Genomic DNA, 17569 nt, shown 5'->3' on the forward strand with positions numbered 1-17569 from the left:
GGGTTTGAGTCCCTTTCCTTTGTTTCAGAATGTGTGATGTCCGGGTAGGGAGTCCTGTATGCTCAGATCTCTGTTTTTCTCCTTGTGGTTTTGACACTTAAAGTTCACGTAACCACGACGTTTGTGCACTGGCTGCCCAGGCCCACGGGTGCCGTGTGCAGGCTGTCTCAGCCCTGCACCTGGGGCTGCTGTCTGTAGAGCAGAGCTGAGTGCTCCTTTCTGATCTGCCATGTCCAGGTTGTCCCTTAGTGCTCCTGGCGCCAGTTTCACTTTTGTGGACGTTTGGTCTCTCTGTGAGTTGAGTTACCATGGTGAATTATACAGAGTGATTTTCAGATTTCAAGTTTTAACATTCCTGGGATTAATGCCACTTTGTATATTGCTGGTTCGGTTAGCTAATATTTTGTTGAGAATTTTTGGATCTGTATTCATAAGGATATTGGTCAGTAGTTTTCTGTTGTAATGCCTTTGCTTGGTTTGGTTCAGGGTAATATTGCTCTTATAGAAGGGATTGGAAGTATTTCTAATTTTTAGGGAGAGACTTTTGCTATAGGGTTCGAGCACTTGCCAGAGAGACAAAGAGACAGAAAGGGAGAAAGTACCCCCCATGCTGCAGTCTCTTCTCCTCCTCCATTCTCCTCTTAGGATTTTGGGTATGCACGCACAAGCGCCTGGCCTAAGTTTGAAGCTGCTGTGTCCAGGACATGAACTGTGGTCACCTGCGTGGGAGACCGGCAACGTAACCATTAGACCATCTGCTGGTCCCTATTATTAGTTTTTTAATTTACTATAGGGCACAAGTACTTACCAGAGAGAAAGAGAGAAAAAGTAAGAAAGGAAGCTTCCACGTCCAGGACTTGAACCATGATCGGCCATGTGGGAGTCCAGTGCAGATTTTGGTTTTAGTTTTGTCTTCTTCTTGTAGTTTTTTTCTTTTTTTAAAAAAATTACTTAATTATTTTTTAAAGAATTATTTTATTTAATTTTATTTATTCATTCATTTATTTTTATTTTGACCAGAGAGAGTCAGAGAGAGAGAGAGAAAGTGAGAAGAGAGATAGAAGGAGGGAAGGAAAGTGAGAAAGTAAACCGCCATGTCCGAGACTTGAACCATGGTGGGCCACATGTGAGTCCAGTGCCTTAACCACCACACCACCTATCGGCCCCCACTCTTCCACTGTTTAAACAATGTCTGAATGTATTTCAGACCTTAGGAAAACACAGTTCTCAAATTGTCATGTGTATCAGAATTGTGGCAACCATAGTTAATGTAGGTTCCTGAGTTCCATGCTCAAAAAAAAGAAAAAAAGCTAGCATTTATTGAAGACATTATACATTATACACAGATAATGTCATTTACGCTTTGTAGTCATACCTCTAAGGAAGGCACCATTTCACAGGTGAGGAACTTGTGAGAGGTGACTTAGCTAGTAAGTGAAAGGGTCAGTATTCAAATCCATCGTTTTACTCAGGGTCCCAAACACCAGATCACAGCACCATGCCTTGTCATCCAAGGTATGCTGAATTCTGAGGTCCAGGGTAGGCCCCAAGAGAGCTACATGTTAAATTCGCCTTCATATTTTAAAATACTATATTATTTTTTCTCCAGTGTCTGAGACAGATAGACAGATAGACACATAGCACCTCCAACAGGGTCTTGATGTTGTGATTCATCCCCAGCCTTTAGCCAGCCCCAGATTAAGGGGATGCACATCCCAACGTACTTTGGGAGGTCTCTAGATTTGAACCAGGAACTTTCTCATGCAGGGCTGCCTCAAGAGCCTTGTGTTTTACTGCTGTGCCACTGTCCAGCCCTTGGCCCCTGTCCTTCCTATTTTGATGTGTTTTGTCAATAGCCATGAAAGGTGAAGCCCTAGTCCTAGTGACCACATCTTAGACAATATTGTAAAAGCAGTTTACATAGTTTCATTTTCCCCTTTGTGCACTAAGAAGAAAAGAACTCCATTTCACTAACAGTGACTTTCATGATGTAAATGGAATTGACCACAAAGGGAAACTTCTCCTTTCTCATAATAGCCTTTCCTTCAGGATGGTTTCTGGTCCTTTTTCTTCTGTTTCCTAACAGATACATTCCTTCCTTTTGTCTTGCTTCTTCTCCTTCAGGATTATTGTTTCAAACAGCAAGTTGTATGACATGCTATCTTCTTATTTATACTATGGAAACCTAAAAATATCTACCAAATCGAAAGAGAGAATAGTGAACTTCCATGTACCCATCACCCAGCTTCAGTGATTACCTGCTCAGGCCAATCTTGTCACATCCATACCCACTCACTTCTCTGCTGCTTGTCGATTCACATTATTCCACCTGTAAATATTGTAGCATATATCTATTTAAAAAAGATATTTTAAAGCAAAGGATTTCTTTTTTTTAAAGAATTACTTTATTTAAATTTATTTACTTATTTTAATTTGACCAAAGAGGGACAGAGTGAGAGAGAAAGAGAAGCACAGAAAGTGAGATAGCAATCTGCCAGGGCCGGGACTCTAACCCACCACACCACCTGCCAACCCTAACGCAAAGGATTTCTGAACAGTCCAGTACATCAGTTTTTATTAAAGTGCTTTGTAAATGCCATTAAGTAAAATTTCACATCCTATAAGTGTATCCTTATTTAATTTTGCAGTGCTTCACAATTTTTCCAGCAGAGGGCACTGAAAGGCTGTAAGGATTTAGATAGTCTAAGAAAGGATAAGCACAGAGAGCTCTTGAGCTTTTATCATATCTCAGAGGAATCCATTTCCCCTGACTCCTTTTTTAAAAATCTCTTTTGTGGTTCTAGATGTAAAGCAAAAGATGCGTCAGGCCTGGAAGTCCTGGGTAATCTACGTGATTGTTCGTAGGACCAAACTTCAGATGCAGACCACTGCTGCGGAGTTCCGGCAGCAAAGTATCTTACGGTATGTGCACTCAGCTGCCGTGCAGAGCAGCAGTCACCATTGTACCTCAGCAGGTTTATGCTGCTTTAACTCACCTTAAAACAATGTTTGGGAGCCAGTAGGTACCATACTGGTTAAGGAGCTGGACTCCCACATGGCTGACCACAGTTCGAGTCCCATACCTGGTGGTTTGAAAATCATGCTGGGCTTGTGTGCACGCATACCCAGAATCCCAGAAAGAGAAGAAAGAAGAAGTGATTGTGATGTGGCCATCCCCCTGGGGGCGGGTGATATATTTCTTTTCCTCTCACTGTCTCTACCCCTCTCTCTCTGGTGAATACATGAGCCCTATGACAAAAACCTTAAAACAAAAAGCAAAAATCAGTATTTCAAGGCTAGTCTGATAGCCTAGTGGTTAAGGGAACTGAATCCCACATGGCTAACCGTTGGTCAAATCCTAGCCTGTCAGCCTGAAAAAATATACCAGGCACATGCAAGAAACATCTGTCAGGATTCAAGAAATGTAGGAGAATATATTGCACTGTGACCATACTTTCTTGGAGGCGCTTCCTCTACCCTCTCCTTGACAATTAAAAAAATTTAAATAAATAAATAAATAAATGAACAAACTATGTTTCTAGTTGATGCCTAAGAAATAGTTATCAGGACCAGCAGTTAGCGTAATGGCTATGTCGCTGGACTCCCATGTAGTCGACCACGGTTCGCGTCCTGGACCCGGTGGCTTAAACTCACGCCGGGCGTGTGTGCATGCGTGCCCAAGATCCCGAGAGGAGAATGGAGGAGAAGGGATTGCGGCGTGGCCGTCCCCCCTGGGGGGTGATTTCTCGCTTTCTATCTCTCTGTCTCTCTCTGTCTGGCGAGCATACACGCCCTATAGCAAAAACCTCTCCAAAAAGAGAAAAAAAAAAAAAAAGAAATAGTTATCAATGACTTATTCAACTGTAAGATCGTATTCACATAATCATAATTAACACTAATTGTTTACTTTGTTCTAATCCTGGTTTAAGTGTTTGTGTGTGTGTGTGTGCACATGCTAACTTTTTAGTGTAAAGTATTTCATTTAATCCTCACCATGAACTATAACATAAATGCTGTTGTTATATACAGATCAAGACATATAGTCTTATGTAGCCTCTGGCAAATTAAAATTTAAAAATGGATTCTTTCATTATTATTATTATTATTATTATTATTATTATTTTGGAGAGGTTTTTGCTGTAGGGCACATGTGCTCGCCAAAAAGACAGAGAGAAACACAGAGACAGAAAGTGAGAAATCACCCCCCCAGGGGGGATGGCCACATCACAATCCCTTCTCCTCCATTCTCCTCTTGGGCTCTTGGGCACACACGTACATGCACCAGGTGTGAGTTTAAGCCACTAGGTCCGGGACTCTAACTGCAGTTGACTACATGGGAGTCCAGCGACATATCCATTACACCAATTGCTGTTCCCAATTCTTTCATTATTTTTTTAAAAAGATATACAGTAAGGCACAGTAAAGCTTCAGGAACTTGCTTGAGCTCATAGAAGGAGTACTTGGCAAACCTAGGGCTCATCTAACCTCTGTTCTGTCTTCTCGGTGGCTTTCTGAACATATTGGTGGGATATGAAATAGTCCACTCAGAGCCAGACACACATTCCTGCGAGCTCTTTCATAGTGGGACCAACTCCCCTGAATGTTTTCTCTCCCGTTCCTCCAGCGTCCCAGGTAGCAGTACATCCAAAGCTCGGTTCCTTCCCAAAAGAGCAGAGACCTTGCAGCCCCTCTGACTTGGGTTTGAATCCCTGTCCTGACACGTATCATTGGATCATTTTACCTCTCCATGTCTCCCTTTCCTCATCTGCGAAATAGTCACATTGTTAAGCAACCTTTCAGAGTTGTCATTAGGAATAAATAAGGTAATATCCGTGAATTATTTAGCATGTCCAGAACATCAGTGGATGTAAAGAAGTTATCTAAACAAAAATAGTTATTTAAAATTTATTCAACAAGGTTTTTTTTAGGATTATTTTTATTTAACCTTATTTATTTATTTTCATTTGACCAGAGAGGGACAGAGTGAGAGAGAAAGAGAGGGAAAGTGAGAAAGCAAGCCACCTGGTCCAGGTCTCAAACTGTGGTCAGCCTGTGGAACTCCAGTGCCCTTAATCACCATGCCACCTGCTGGCCCCTCAATAAATGTTTTTAAATGCCGACTTAGCATGCAGTTCTACTTAAGTCTATGGGAGGTATTTATATATAATTGACGAACTTACTTAGTATATATTTGCTCTCTGACAGGGTGTGGTGGAGTGAGTGGAGGCAGCAACTCAGACAGGTCCTCGTGAGTCGTGCCCTCCATGACAGAGCTGTGAAGCACAGGGCACTGAGCCTCAAGCTGCAGGTGAGTTCGGCACACAGGCTTCGGTGTCCTCTGTCCATGTCATTAAGCCCCACATCCACAGAGAGGTAGCCCAAACTCCTAGCAGGAAGCATCCTGCCAGTGTCTCTCTGCTGGGCCCTCCCAGCTCGGGACTAAAGATGGGGTTGGGATCTTCAACAGACAGAAGCTGCCTTGGGAAATAAAGCAGAGGATTGTCTGAGATGAGGTCACCAGTAATTTCTCAGGGAGCTTCTGGTAATGGTGGAGCTGGCAAAGGATTTGTGAATTTGTTATAAACATGCTTAAAGAAACAGGAATAGAGCCTAGCAGGTGGCTTGGTGGTTAAAGCACTGGATTCTCACCTTGCCTACTGAGGTTCAAGTCCCAGACCCAGTGGCTAGAAAATTACACCGAGTGCGTGTGCATGTGTGCTCCAAATCCTGAGAGGAGAATAGAGGAGAGGGGGTTGCGATGTGGCCATCCCCCCTGTGGGGGGCACGACTTCTCACTTTCTCCCTCTCTGTCCCTCTTTGTCTCTCACCAGGCAGCATGTGTGTCCTGTGGCAAAAACCTAAAAAATAAAAAAGGCAACAGTATGCTCTATATCTTCTTTACCGTTTTCCTACAGCAAATTAGAAAATAATGAGGGGAAAAAACAAGAACGGGGGCCAGCAGGTGGCATTGTGGTTATGGTGCTGAACTTCCATATAGTTAACTACTGTGGCTGGAGTCCTGGACCTGGCAGTCTGAAATTTATACCAGGCATATGTGTATGGGCACCCAAAATCCTGAGAGGAGAATGGAGGAGATAGGATTGTGGCATGGCTATCCCCTCTGTTGAGGGGGTTGCTTTTTTACTTTCCTTCTCTCTGAATCTGCCTCTCTCCTTTCCAGTGAGCACACACTCCGTATGGTGGGGAAAAAAAAAATAAGACTGTGGCCAGCAGGTGGCATGGTGGTTAAGGTGGTGGACTCCCACATGGTCAACCATAGTTTGAGTCTTGGACCTGGTGGCTTGCTTTCTCACGTTCCCCTTCCCCCATCTCTCTCTCTCTGGTCAAATTAAATAATATAATAAATAAAATTAAATAAAAATAATTAAGAAAACAAAAACAGGACTGAGAAGGAAAGTTGGCCTTTTGGTCCTTGAAGTTTGGCCTATTCATAGAGGACGTTTTTAGGGAAGTCACAGTTTGGGGTCAGCCATGTGGGAGTCCAGTAAACACCACACCACCTGCCAGCTCTGCAATTTGCTTTTCTTATGCATCAGTGTGTACACTCAAACACACACACACACACACACACACACACACAGAGGTATACACCGGGGTATTTTTTAGTTTTTTATTTTATTTTATTTATTTTTTTTTTTTTTGCCACAATATGCTTGCAGTCACCAGAGAGAAACAGTAAGAGGGAAAAAATGAGAAATCACTCCTCCAGGGGTATGGCCACACCACAATCCCTTCTCCTCCTGAAGTTTTGGGCATGCACACACATGCATCTAGTGTGATTTTCAAACTGTCAGACCTGGGACTTAAACCAAGTTAGCCATGTGGGCGTCCAGCGCCTTAACCACCCACTGGCCCCGCATATTTTTGAGGTTTATCCATGTGGATATATAGAGATCTGTCAGCCGTGTATATGAAGCCATCTCATGACTGAAGCACAGTTTATCTGCTCACCTTCTGATGGCCTGTCGTTCACTTTTGGTTTCTTGGAATAGTGCAACAGAGAATGCTCTTAAACGTACATCCTTGCATAAAATGACTGAGCATTTCTCTAGTCTGATTCCTAGAAGTGAAGCTATTGGATCATTGAGTTTTCATCTCTTCATCTTTTTAAAGTTTTATTTATTTACTATTATTATATATCTACTTATTTTTCACACAATCTTTTTTATTGCATAATTCACAATATATATTAGGTGATTAATAGCCGACCATAAAATCAATATGAATAGCGAGTATTTAGACAAAAATATCAACTTTGTCCTAAACCACAAATGAAGCAATTAAGACACACAACAGGGCCGGCAGGTGGCTTGGTGGTTAAGGGTGCTGGACTCCCACATGGCTGACTGTGGTTCAAGTCCTGGACCTGGCAGCTTGCACTTGCTCGCTCTCTCTCTCTCTCTCACTCTATCCCTCTCTGGTCAAATTTAAATAAACAAGTGAATGAATGAATAAAGTTAAATAAAATAATTTTTAAGAAAAGACACAATCCTGCCACCCCATTAAAGTGGTGTTTAGCGTCGTGCAGGCCCATAACACTTTAAATGTGTTAAATACAGAATGAACAGTTTTGGTGACATCAGACATGAAATGTAGGACCCCAGACTATAAGTATCCTGTGCCACAAACCGTCCCTGCCACATATGTAATGGAAAGGCCACTGTGAAAGCTTTTCAGAGTTACTCCATCATGTTTGCCTTTTCAAAATTATCATTACATTAGTTCATGCTGAAGGTAAAAACAGTTAGAATCTTATTAGTGACACATTTTTAGGGACCAGCAGATGGCAACTATTATTATTTTTAAATTTGTTATAGGACATGTATACTCACTAGAGAGGGACAGAGAGAGAGAAAGCGGGAAAGTGAGAAAACAAGTCCCCAGGTCTAGGATTTGAACTGCTGTCAGCATGTGGGAGTCCAGCACCGGAATCACTACACCTCCTGCTGGCCTCATCATCTTGTCTTATTATTAAATGCCATCCAATTGCTCCAGTGCTGTCCAGGTTTATGTGCTAATAGTTCAGTTCTTCGAGCCTCAGTAGCACTTGGCACCGACAGGATTGTTCCTTTTCAGCAGATACATGTGAACTGTAGCTCATCGTGAACTGGCTCCTAGAGAGGCCGAGCCTCCTCCCGCACACTTACTCATCGTGCGCTTCTGCTTCCGAGCTCGTTCCCATCCCTTGCTCCTGTTTTCCTCTTAGGGTAATTGGCTTTTGCCTACTGATTTGTAGGCACTATTGTTGATTCTGATTCTGCTTACTAATACACACACACACACACACACACACACACATATTTTTAGAGAGAATTTTGCTATCAGGCACATGTGCTCACTGGAGAGACAGAGAAGAGACAGAAAGACAGAAAACAGGAAATCACCCCTAGTGGGATGGCCATGCTGAAATCCCTTCTCTTCCATTCTCCTCTCAGGATTTTGGGCATGCACGCACTCACTCCTGGAGTGAATTTCAAGCTGCGAGATTCAAGACTCAAACACACCAGTCGACTCTAGGAGTCCAGCAATGTAACCATTACTCCATCTGCTGGTCCCAACTAATACATTTTTTATATAAGTTACAGGTACTTTTTTATTTTAATCTGTTGTTTTTTTTCCCCCTTTTTTTTGTTTTGTTTATGGTGTCTTTTTTTTTTTTATATATACATATAAGAGTTACTAATTTGGGACCAGCAGTTAGCATAATGGCTATGTCACTGAACTCCCAGGTAGTCGACCACGGTTCGAGTCCCAGACCTGGTGGCTTAAACTCACACTGGGTGCATGTGCATGCATGCCCAAGATCCCGAGAGGAGAATGGAGGAGAAGGGATTGCAGCGTGGCTATCCCCCCTCGGGGGTGATTTCTCGCTTTCTGTCTCTCTGTTTCTCTCTGCCTTTCTGGCGAGCGCATGTGCCTTATAGCAAAAACCTCTCTACAAAAAAAAAAGAATAAAGAGTTACTAATTTCAGTATAACCTAATTTATTCTTTTTTCTTGTGGTTTGGTCTTGAATATGTCTTCTAATTTTATAAATTATGTGAAATTGGATCTTTATCATTTTCCATATGATAATTAATTGCTCTAATGCTATTTACTGATGAGATCCTCTTTTGTCTTTCTTATACTGATTTTTAATTTTTTAATTTTTTTTTTAATTTGTTAGAGGGCCTGTGCACTCACTGGATACACACACACACACACACATACACACACACAGAAAGAGAGAGAGAGGAAAGTGAGATGTACTTCCCAGCAAGGATGGCCACTCCACAATCCTTTCTCCTCTATTCTCCTCTCAGGATTTTGGGCACGCACACACATGTGACCAGCTTGTTTCTCTTGAACTGTGCATTTGGCCATGTGGGATCCAGCCATCTTAACTACCATCCCACAACCTGGCCCACTTATACTGATTATTAACCCTCCTCCATTAAAGATTAAAGTCTCCTTTATTTATGAGTCTTTACCCAGTGATCTGTTTGTCTTCTCTGAGCCAGCACCATACTGTTTTAGTTACAGTTTAATGAGGCAGGTAAGAACAGGCATAGGCTCTCAAGTCAGACTGCCCAGGTAGGAGTTGCACCTCCATCACTTATTAGCTTCGTGCCTGTGAATGAGTTACTTAATCTCCTGCACCTCAGAATTCTTATCTGTTCGTAGGTAATAACAGTATTACCTCATGGTATTGTTGACCATTCACCGTGGTGAGACATGCACTGTGCTTAAGCAATGTCAGAGTGTGGACATACTCAGTAACTGCCTGGTGTTCTACTGTGTAGCTCTGGAGTTTCTCAGTATGAGCAACAATCTCTTAATTCTTGTTAAGGGGATACATGTGGTTGCTAGAGAAAGAGAACTCCTCTAATATGGTCATGACCAAATCCTTTTTTCTCCATTTCTCTATCCTGTCAGTGTTTGGGGCATGCACACAAACACGTCCAACGTGTTTCTCAAACTGTAAGGCCAGGATTCTTCTTTTTCTAAAAAATTTTCTGTTTGCTATTGGGCATGAACACTTGCCAGAGAGTCACAGAAAGAGAGAACGTGAGAAATCACCATCCAGATGGGTTGGCCATGCTGCAATCCCTTTTCCTCTCAGGATTTTGGGCATCTCTGCACGTATGGTTGGGGCTCCAGTCACACGGTCGGTCATATGGGATCTAGCCACTTCATCTGCCGTGCCACCTGCTGGCCCGAGACTGAGAGTCTAACCGTGGTTAGCCATGTAGGATCCAGCTCCCTTAGCACAACATTTCACTGTTATTTAAAGGGGTCAGCCCTATTCTTGTTCTTATTTTTTCAAGATTTTATTCCCCCACAGAACTTGTGTGCTCGCCAGAGAGAGAGACAGAGAGTGAGAAAGTGGAAAATTACCTTCCCCCCCTGGAGGGATAGCCACACTGCAGTCTTTTCTCTTCCATGCTCCTCCTGGGCTTTGGGCACACACGCACACACACACACACACACACACACCCCTAGTGTGATTTTCAAGCCACCAGATCTAAGACTTGAATTGCAATTGGCCATGTGGAAGTCCAGTGCCTTAACCACTTTGCCAAATGCTGGCCCCTATTCTTGTTTTATTTTTAAAAACTTGTCTTGATTATGTTTACTCTTCATTTTAAGATCAACTTAAGTACAACAAGCCTACCAAAATTTTTACTATAACATACTGACTCTTTAAGTTAGGAAAGCTGTCATGTTTACTATAGTGACTTATCCCTTCTATGAGTTTCATGCATCTCATGCTTTAGTGACAAGCACAAGAGGGAAAACTGGATAACTGAGGTCATAAGATAATGGGAGATAGTCTATCTAGTGCCTTGCAGGCTGCACCCAGGAAGGTTTTTGGGTTTTATACCAGAGGAGGTGGGCTTGGCTGGATCAGAGCAGAGGAGTGATGTGATCCCCCTGGGTCATAGTGTCCTACCTTTTGGGAAAGAAAGCAAATACATGTGAGTGAGTGTGTGTGTGTGTGTGTGTGTGTGTGTGTGTATTTTTTAGAAGAAATAATGGAAAAATAAACCAAAAACTTAGACCAAAAGGGTTACCTGTCAGAGCAGGGAAGAACTGTATGAATGCATCCACGATTTACTATGTTATATGTTTTAACCTTGAAATTGATAGATATTTTATATGATTATGAACCAAAAGCAATCCCTAGAATTTTTAAATAAACAGAAACAGACTTAGAGTAAGTTTGTGGCAGTGACTACAAAGAAAATAGTTACTTCAAGTAACTTTAAAGTACAGTATTTCTGGGACCAGCAGTTAGCGGAATGACTACATTGCTGGACTCCCATGTAGTTGACCACGGTTCGAGTCCTGGACCCAGTGGCCTAAAATCACACCAGGTGTGTGTGCATGTGTGCCCAAAATCCCAAGAGGAGAATGGAGGAGAAGGGATTGTGGTGTGGCCATCCCCCCAAGGGGTGATTTCTTGCTTTCTGTCTTTCTGTCTCTCTGGTGTGATTTTCAAGCTGCTGGGTCAGGACTCGAACCATGGTGAGTCATGTGGGAATCTAGTACCTTAACCAGCATTCCACTTGCTGGCCATTATAAATATATTTCTCATTTTTCTGAGCCATTTTAAAGACATAAAATTAAGTCAGCATTAAAGACATACTGCTACATAACCATGATGTCATCCTGGAGACTTACTATTGATATGATGGCGTGTAATGTTAACAGTTACTATTTTCATGTTTGGTCCAGAGACCAACCAAAGGCCACCCACTGCTTTTATTATTTAAAAAAAATTTTTTTTGCTATAGGGTGCGTGTACGTACCAGACAGAGAGCAAGAATGAGAAAGCACCTGCCAGGGAAGATGGCCACGCCATGATCCCTTCTCCTCCAGCTTCCTTTCAGGATTTTGTGCATGTGTGTATACATACAGGTGCCCCCTGTGTTTCTCAAGCTGCTGGGTCTGGGACTCAAACTGCATAGTTGGCCATGTGTGATCCTGCTGCCTTAACCTCCACACTACCTGCTGGTCTCATTGCTTTTATTTGTCACATCCTAAAGGGATTTTTTTTTTTTTTTAGGATGGGAGAAATAATAACTTATTCATATATTGATTTAAGAAATCTAGTAGAAATTGAAAACTGATGATACAGAAGAGGGGGGAAACTGCCTGAGTGAAAAATAGAGCAGTGAGAGAAGACAAGACGTAGTGGGGGTGGGCTTTGATAGGAGCATAGGTGGTTTATCCAGAGTAGTGAGAGAGAGAGAGAGAGAAATGGCAAAGCCTATGGGTAGGTGAATGGGTAGGCATGGAGGGACCTTCAGGAAATTCTCTTGATTGCTGTCATTTTCTTGGTGAAGTAAGAAGAATGGTATTCAACTGATAGAAAGGAAAGCAAAACAAGTGTTGTAGGTTTAAGAAATGGAAATAGGGGGCCAGCAGGTAGCATGGAAGTTAAGGCGCTGGAGCACACACAGCTGACTGTGATTTGAGTCCTAGACCTGGTGGCTTGGCAATCACGCCAGGCACCTGCGTTTACATGTCCAAAATCCCAAGAGGAGAGTGGAGGAGTAAGGACTGCTGTGTGGCCATCCCCCCGGGAGTGATTTCTCTTTCTGGCAAGTGCACATGCCCTATAACAAGTGAAAAAAAACTGAAAAACAAACAAACAAACAAAACAAACACAAAAACAAAAACAAAAACAAAAAACAGAGAGAAGATACGATATCATTGTCTAAGTAATCTTCAAACTAGGGCCTGCCCTTTCACTGAACATATAGGGATACTTTCCTAGGGGTATGTGTTCATGGATAGGCTTTAGGGGACCATCTGTAGCCCCTCAACTTCTGTAGGTATGCTTCCCTGAAATGAATCTACCTGAGTAAAGGGCCCCTTGGCATAAGCTTTCTCCCACTGTGGAAGAAAAGCAGACCATCACCAAATCTGAATTTATTGTATCATTTCTCACATTGTCCCTGTTTTTTGTCAGTTGGTTGATTTTATTATTCCTCTTAAAAGAAAGGAAAAATAATGACCAGCAGATGGGGTAACAGTTATGTTGCTGAACTCCCATGTAGTCAACCATGGTTCAAGTCCCAGACCCAGAGGTTTAATACTCACACTGGGTGCATGTGTGTGCGTGCCCAAAATCCTAAGAGGAGAATGGAGGAAAAAGGATTGAAGCATGGCCATTCTCACTAGGGGGTGATTTCTTGCTTTCTGTCTCTCCAGTAAATGCACTAACAAAAAAAAAAAAAAAGAAAGAAAAAAGAAATAAAAAGAAAAAAAAGCCAGGAAAGGGCCAGTGGTCCTGTTGACTAGTGTTTAAGAGGACCTGATTCTATGCAACTGATTGTACAGTTTGAATCCCAGCCGGGGGCTTGAAAAACACTCCAGTTTTGTGCCTGCATGTGCACATGGCCAAAATCTTGACAGGGTAGAGACAGAGCGGAAGGGATTGCAACATGATCATACCCTATTGAGAGTACTTTTCCTCGATCTCTCTCTCTCTGGCAGGCACATGCACCTTCTGGTAAATTAAAGTAATTAATTAATTAATGGAAAATAAATTACTTTCTGGATGCAGAATGCACTGTCTTTTTTTTTTTTTTTTTGGAAAGGTTTTTGCTATAGGGCACATGCACTCGCCAGTGAGTGACAGAAAGACAGAAGGCGAGAAATCACCCCCCAGGGGGGATGGCCACGCCACAGTCCCTTCTCCTCCATTCTCCTCTCAGGATCTTGGGCATGCATGCACACGCGCCTGGCCTGAGTTTTAAGCCACCGGGTGCAGGACTCGAACTGCGGTCGACTACATGGGAATCCAGCGACATAGCCATTACACTAACTGCTGGTCCCATAATGCACTGTCTTAATGATCCTTTCACTCCAAATTCCCAGCTTAGATCCTGCTAGGGGATTGCCTCTTCCTTGTTTCTTATTTTAGCCTTGCCAGTGTGTATCTCTTTCTCTTTGCCTCCCAACCTATTCTTCATCTCAGTTTTCCTGCCTCTCCTTTGCTATCTTTTCCATGGCTTTCAGGCTTGGTCACGGTGGCAGGGACAGCTCTTACGCAGCCAGAAGGAGAGACAGAAGGTAGTCTCCGCAGTGAAATACCATCAGCACTGGCAAAAGCGAAGATCTCTGAAGGCCTGGCTTCAATATCTGCAAGTCCGCAGAATGAAGAGGCAGCAGAATGGTGAGTAAAAGTTGTGGACTCTCAAGACAGGTGAGCTAGTCCCAGTGTCCACTCTCCTGCTGCCAATGGTACTTTTCTGAGATGTAGAAGAGCCAGCCACATAGCACAGTGGTTAAGCACTGCACAGAGGAATCTGGATCCCACATGGCTGACCAGGGTTCCAGTTCTAGTTCCAGTGACTTACATACTGGGCACACACATCCTGATGGGAGGGGGAATTGGAGGGAAAAGGATTGTGGGGTGGGAGGCCCTCTTGGGGGGTGCTTTCTCTCCCTCTCTCTCTGTCTCTCTCCCAAAAGAGCATGAGCCCTGGGACCAGTCCCTCCTCCTCTCTTTCTCATGCACACCCTCCAGCATAGTAAAAGAAAAAGTAAATTTTTAAGAAAGGGGGGAATACAATCATTATATCCTCAAATTTAAGTAAAAAGTGATTGAGGAGGAAAGTGCATCATCCTCAATTCACCTTTAAGTTATTTCCTTCTGGTCTTTTCTTCTCTGCATATATTTTATTCAGACTGTTTTAATTATACTATGAAATATTGTTGTTCTTATGGTTAATATGAAGGTTCTTACAGTTTTGTGTCTTGCATTGTCTTTCATACAGCTAATTAACACTTTCCTTTGTTTTTAAGTATTCATCATAAATTGTGTTTTAAAACGACTGTTCATGTTTTACAGGATGGCTAACTTTAATTTACTTATCTGTCCCCTGTTGATAGATACTTGGATTGTTTCTGTTCATCTCCGATTCTGCAGATGCACATGATTTATGGTGTGGTGTTTGTTGGCTACTGTTTTATGGCTTAGCTTCCCAGTTAAGTTCAGCAGTAATAACTCATAGGCATGCGATCGTTGGTACACATTCTGTACTTAAGTTTATCGAGCTTATGCAGCCATGAGGCAGGGCTCTGGGTGAGGCTCTCCAGCGTTCACCCTAGCCTCCCTACAGGAGTCACCAAGACTGCCAGCACTGTCTCTTGGGAGAGCTTGCATGTGTCTGAGGATGGAGAGAGCAGACCAGCTGCTCGGTTTCCCAAGCCTGGACAATGAAGACGTGAAGCCATGTAGCATGATGGGTTACAGGCTAATGTCTCTCCAGTTCCAGCACCCACATCCCAGGACTGAGTTCCTTCTACTTCCTGGGCTTCAGCTCATTGGACCATTAACTGGTTAGTGTTAAAAAGGGATGAAGCCAGTGGCCAGGATCAACCTGGCTGAAAGGTCAAAAAAGCCTTTGCCAACATGGTGACTGAGTTGTCATTGACGCAGTCCCTGGGTCCAGACATCCGCACAGAGCAAAGCAAGACAGAGTCCTCTTTGAAAGTAGCAGCTGCCATTCCTGGTCATTATTAGCTAACCAGAGGCCGCAGCGCAGCTCTTGGGTAGAACTAGTTTTATAAAAGCGTCCTTTCCCCTTAGGACCAGCAGTTAGCCTAACGGCTATGTCGCTGGACTCCCACGTAGTCGACCATGGTTCGAGTTCCAGACCCGGTGGCTTTAACTCACGCCAGGTACGTCTGCGTGTGTGCCCAAGATCCCGAGAGGAGAATGGAGGAGAAGGGATTGCGGCGTGGCCATCCGCCCTGGGGGGGTGATTTCTCGCTTTCTGTCTCTCTGTCTCTCTCTGTCTGTCTGGCAAGTGCACACGCCCTATAGCAAAAACCTCTCCAAAAAAAGAAAGTGTCCTTTTCCCTAAAACCACAGACCTTTTCTCTTTCCTTAAAGAGAGGAGATATATTGGGACCAGCAGTTGGCATAATGGCTATGTCGCTGGACTCTCATGTAGTTGACTGCGGATTGAGTCCCGGATCTGGTGGCTTAAACTCACACCAGGCGCGTGTGCATGCATGCCCAAGAGGAGAAGGGACTGTGGTGTGGCCATCCCCCCTGGAGAGTGATTTTTTGTTTTCTGTCTCTCTGTCTCTCTCGGTCTTTCTGGCGAGCACACACACCCTATAGCAAAACCTCTCCAAAAAAAAAAAAGAAGTGATATAACCCAGAATTCCTAGTGACCTCCTTGTATTTGAAAAACTATTCTTTAAGGGTTCCTTGTTGGAGCAGCCTTGAACTGCTCTCAGCAAGTAGTGCATTCAGCTTGTCTCAAAGATGCTTCCAACTCATCTCCCCGCCTTAGGGGAGCAGCATGTAAGTTATTTATTTTTCTCTTGCAGAGATGGCTGAGCAATTCCACCGTGTCACTGTGCTCCAGATCCACTTCTGTGACTGGCAGTGGGCCTGGGAGAGCAGGCAGAGCCTGTATGCCCACCACGCCCTGGTGGAGGGGCTGGCCAGGAGGATGGCGCTGCGGCGGGCTTTGGCACACTGGAGACACTGTATCCTTTTCAGCCACCAGGGCCTGTCCCAAACCCCAGCCAGGACAGTGTGGCTTAGCACCTAAAGCAAAAGTTATGAGATACAGGGGCAACAATTACCGAATAATTTAAGATAGCCTTGGGCTGGCCCTGAGAGCAGGCTTAAGGGAGCTGGAGCTTCAGGGTGCTGGATTTCACATGACTGACTGACTGCAGTTTAGAATCTGAGACCTGGAACTTGATAAACATGCTGGGCATGTGTGATTGCGTGCCCCAAATCGCAACAGGGTGGAGAAATGGAGAAGAGATTGTGGAGTGACCATGTACCACTGGGGGTGCTTTCTCTTTCCCCCTCGCTCTCTGTCTCTTTGTCTTTCTGGTGAATACATACGCACTCTGGCAATATTTTTAAAAAGTCTTATCTGTGTTGACTTTTTAATTTTTATGTTTTGAGACTATACATACAAAACACTTATATATTTAAAGGCTAATAACAAAACAACACCTACATACTTACCACCCAACTTAAAAAATAGAACATCGTTGGCACCCTGTCTGTCCCTCCCTGCTCACACTCCCTCTCCTGCAGAGGTAATCTCACTGTGCTAATGATCATTTTTTCATGTTATTTCATTGCTTTTTTCCACCCTTTAGGTAGTTGAAACAGCCACACTGTCTGTTGCTTGGTTACACCTTCACTGTGATCATAGCTTCCATTTATTGAGTTTTTACTACGAGCAGGCATCATGCGTTATCCTCTGACCCCCCGTAGCAACCCTGTGGAGTAGAGGTCACTACCTCCATTTTACAGATGAGGAAACAGATTCCGGGGGAATGAGTGATTTTCAGCATCACAGCAAGTCATAGGCAGATCCCGGGGTTTGAACCTAGACCTTTGAATCCTGTGCCCCCGACACACACACACACAGGGTGCCCAAGTGTAAGAATTTGTACTCCCAGGGCTGACAGGGGGCGTGGTGGTTAAGGGTGCTGTACTCCCATGTGGCCGACCATAATTCAAGTCCTGGACCTGGTGGCTTGCTTTCTCACTCCCCTCCCCCGTTCCTCTC

At 43.6% G+C, this 17569-nt stretch overlaps 1 protein-coding gene across 1 annotated transcript in view; it reads left to right on the plus strand.

Moving 5' to 3' along the window:
- SFI1 (SFI1 centrin binding protein) overlaps nucleotides 1-17569 on the plus strand; it is a 79352-nt gene that overhangs the window by 26761 nt on the left and 35022 nt on the right. Inside the window, exons 7-10 of the mRNA XM_014587641.2 lie at nucleotides 2805-2922; nucleotides 5206-5308; nucleotides 14031-14187; nucleotides 16359-16520. Coding sequence (XP_014443127.1) covers nucleotides 2805-2922; nucleotides 5206-5308; nucleotides 14031-14187; nucleotides 16359-16520 — 540 coding nt within the window. The remainder of the gene's footprint in view (nucleotides 1-2804; nucleotides 2923-5205; nucleotides 5309-14030; nucleotides 14188-16358; nucleotides 16521-17569) is intronic.

Source organism: Tupaia chinensis, unplaced genomic scaffold, assembly GCF_000334495.1.
Source record: "Tupaia chinensis unplaced genomic scaffold, TupChi_1.0 Scaffold000226_1, whole genome shotgun sequence".
Classification (NCBI taxonomy): domain Eukaryota; kingdom Metazoa; phylum Chordata; class Mammalia; order Scandentia; family Tupaiidae; genus Tupaia; species Tupaia belangeri.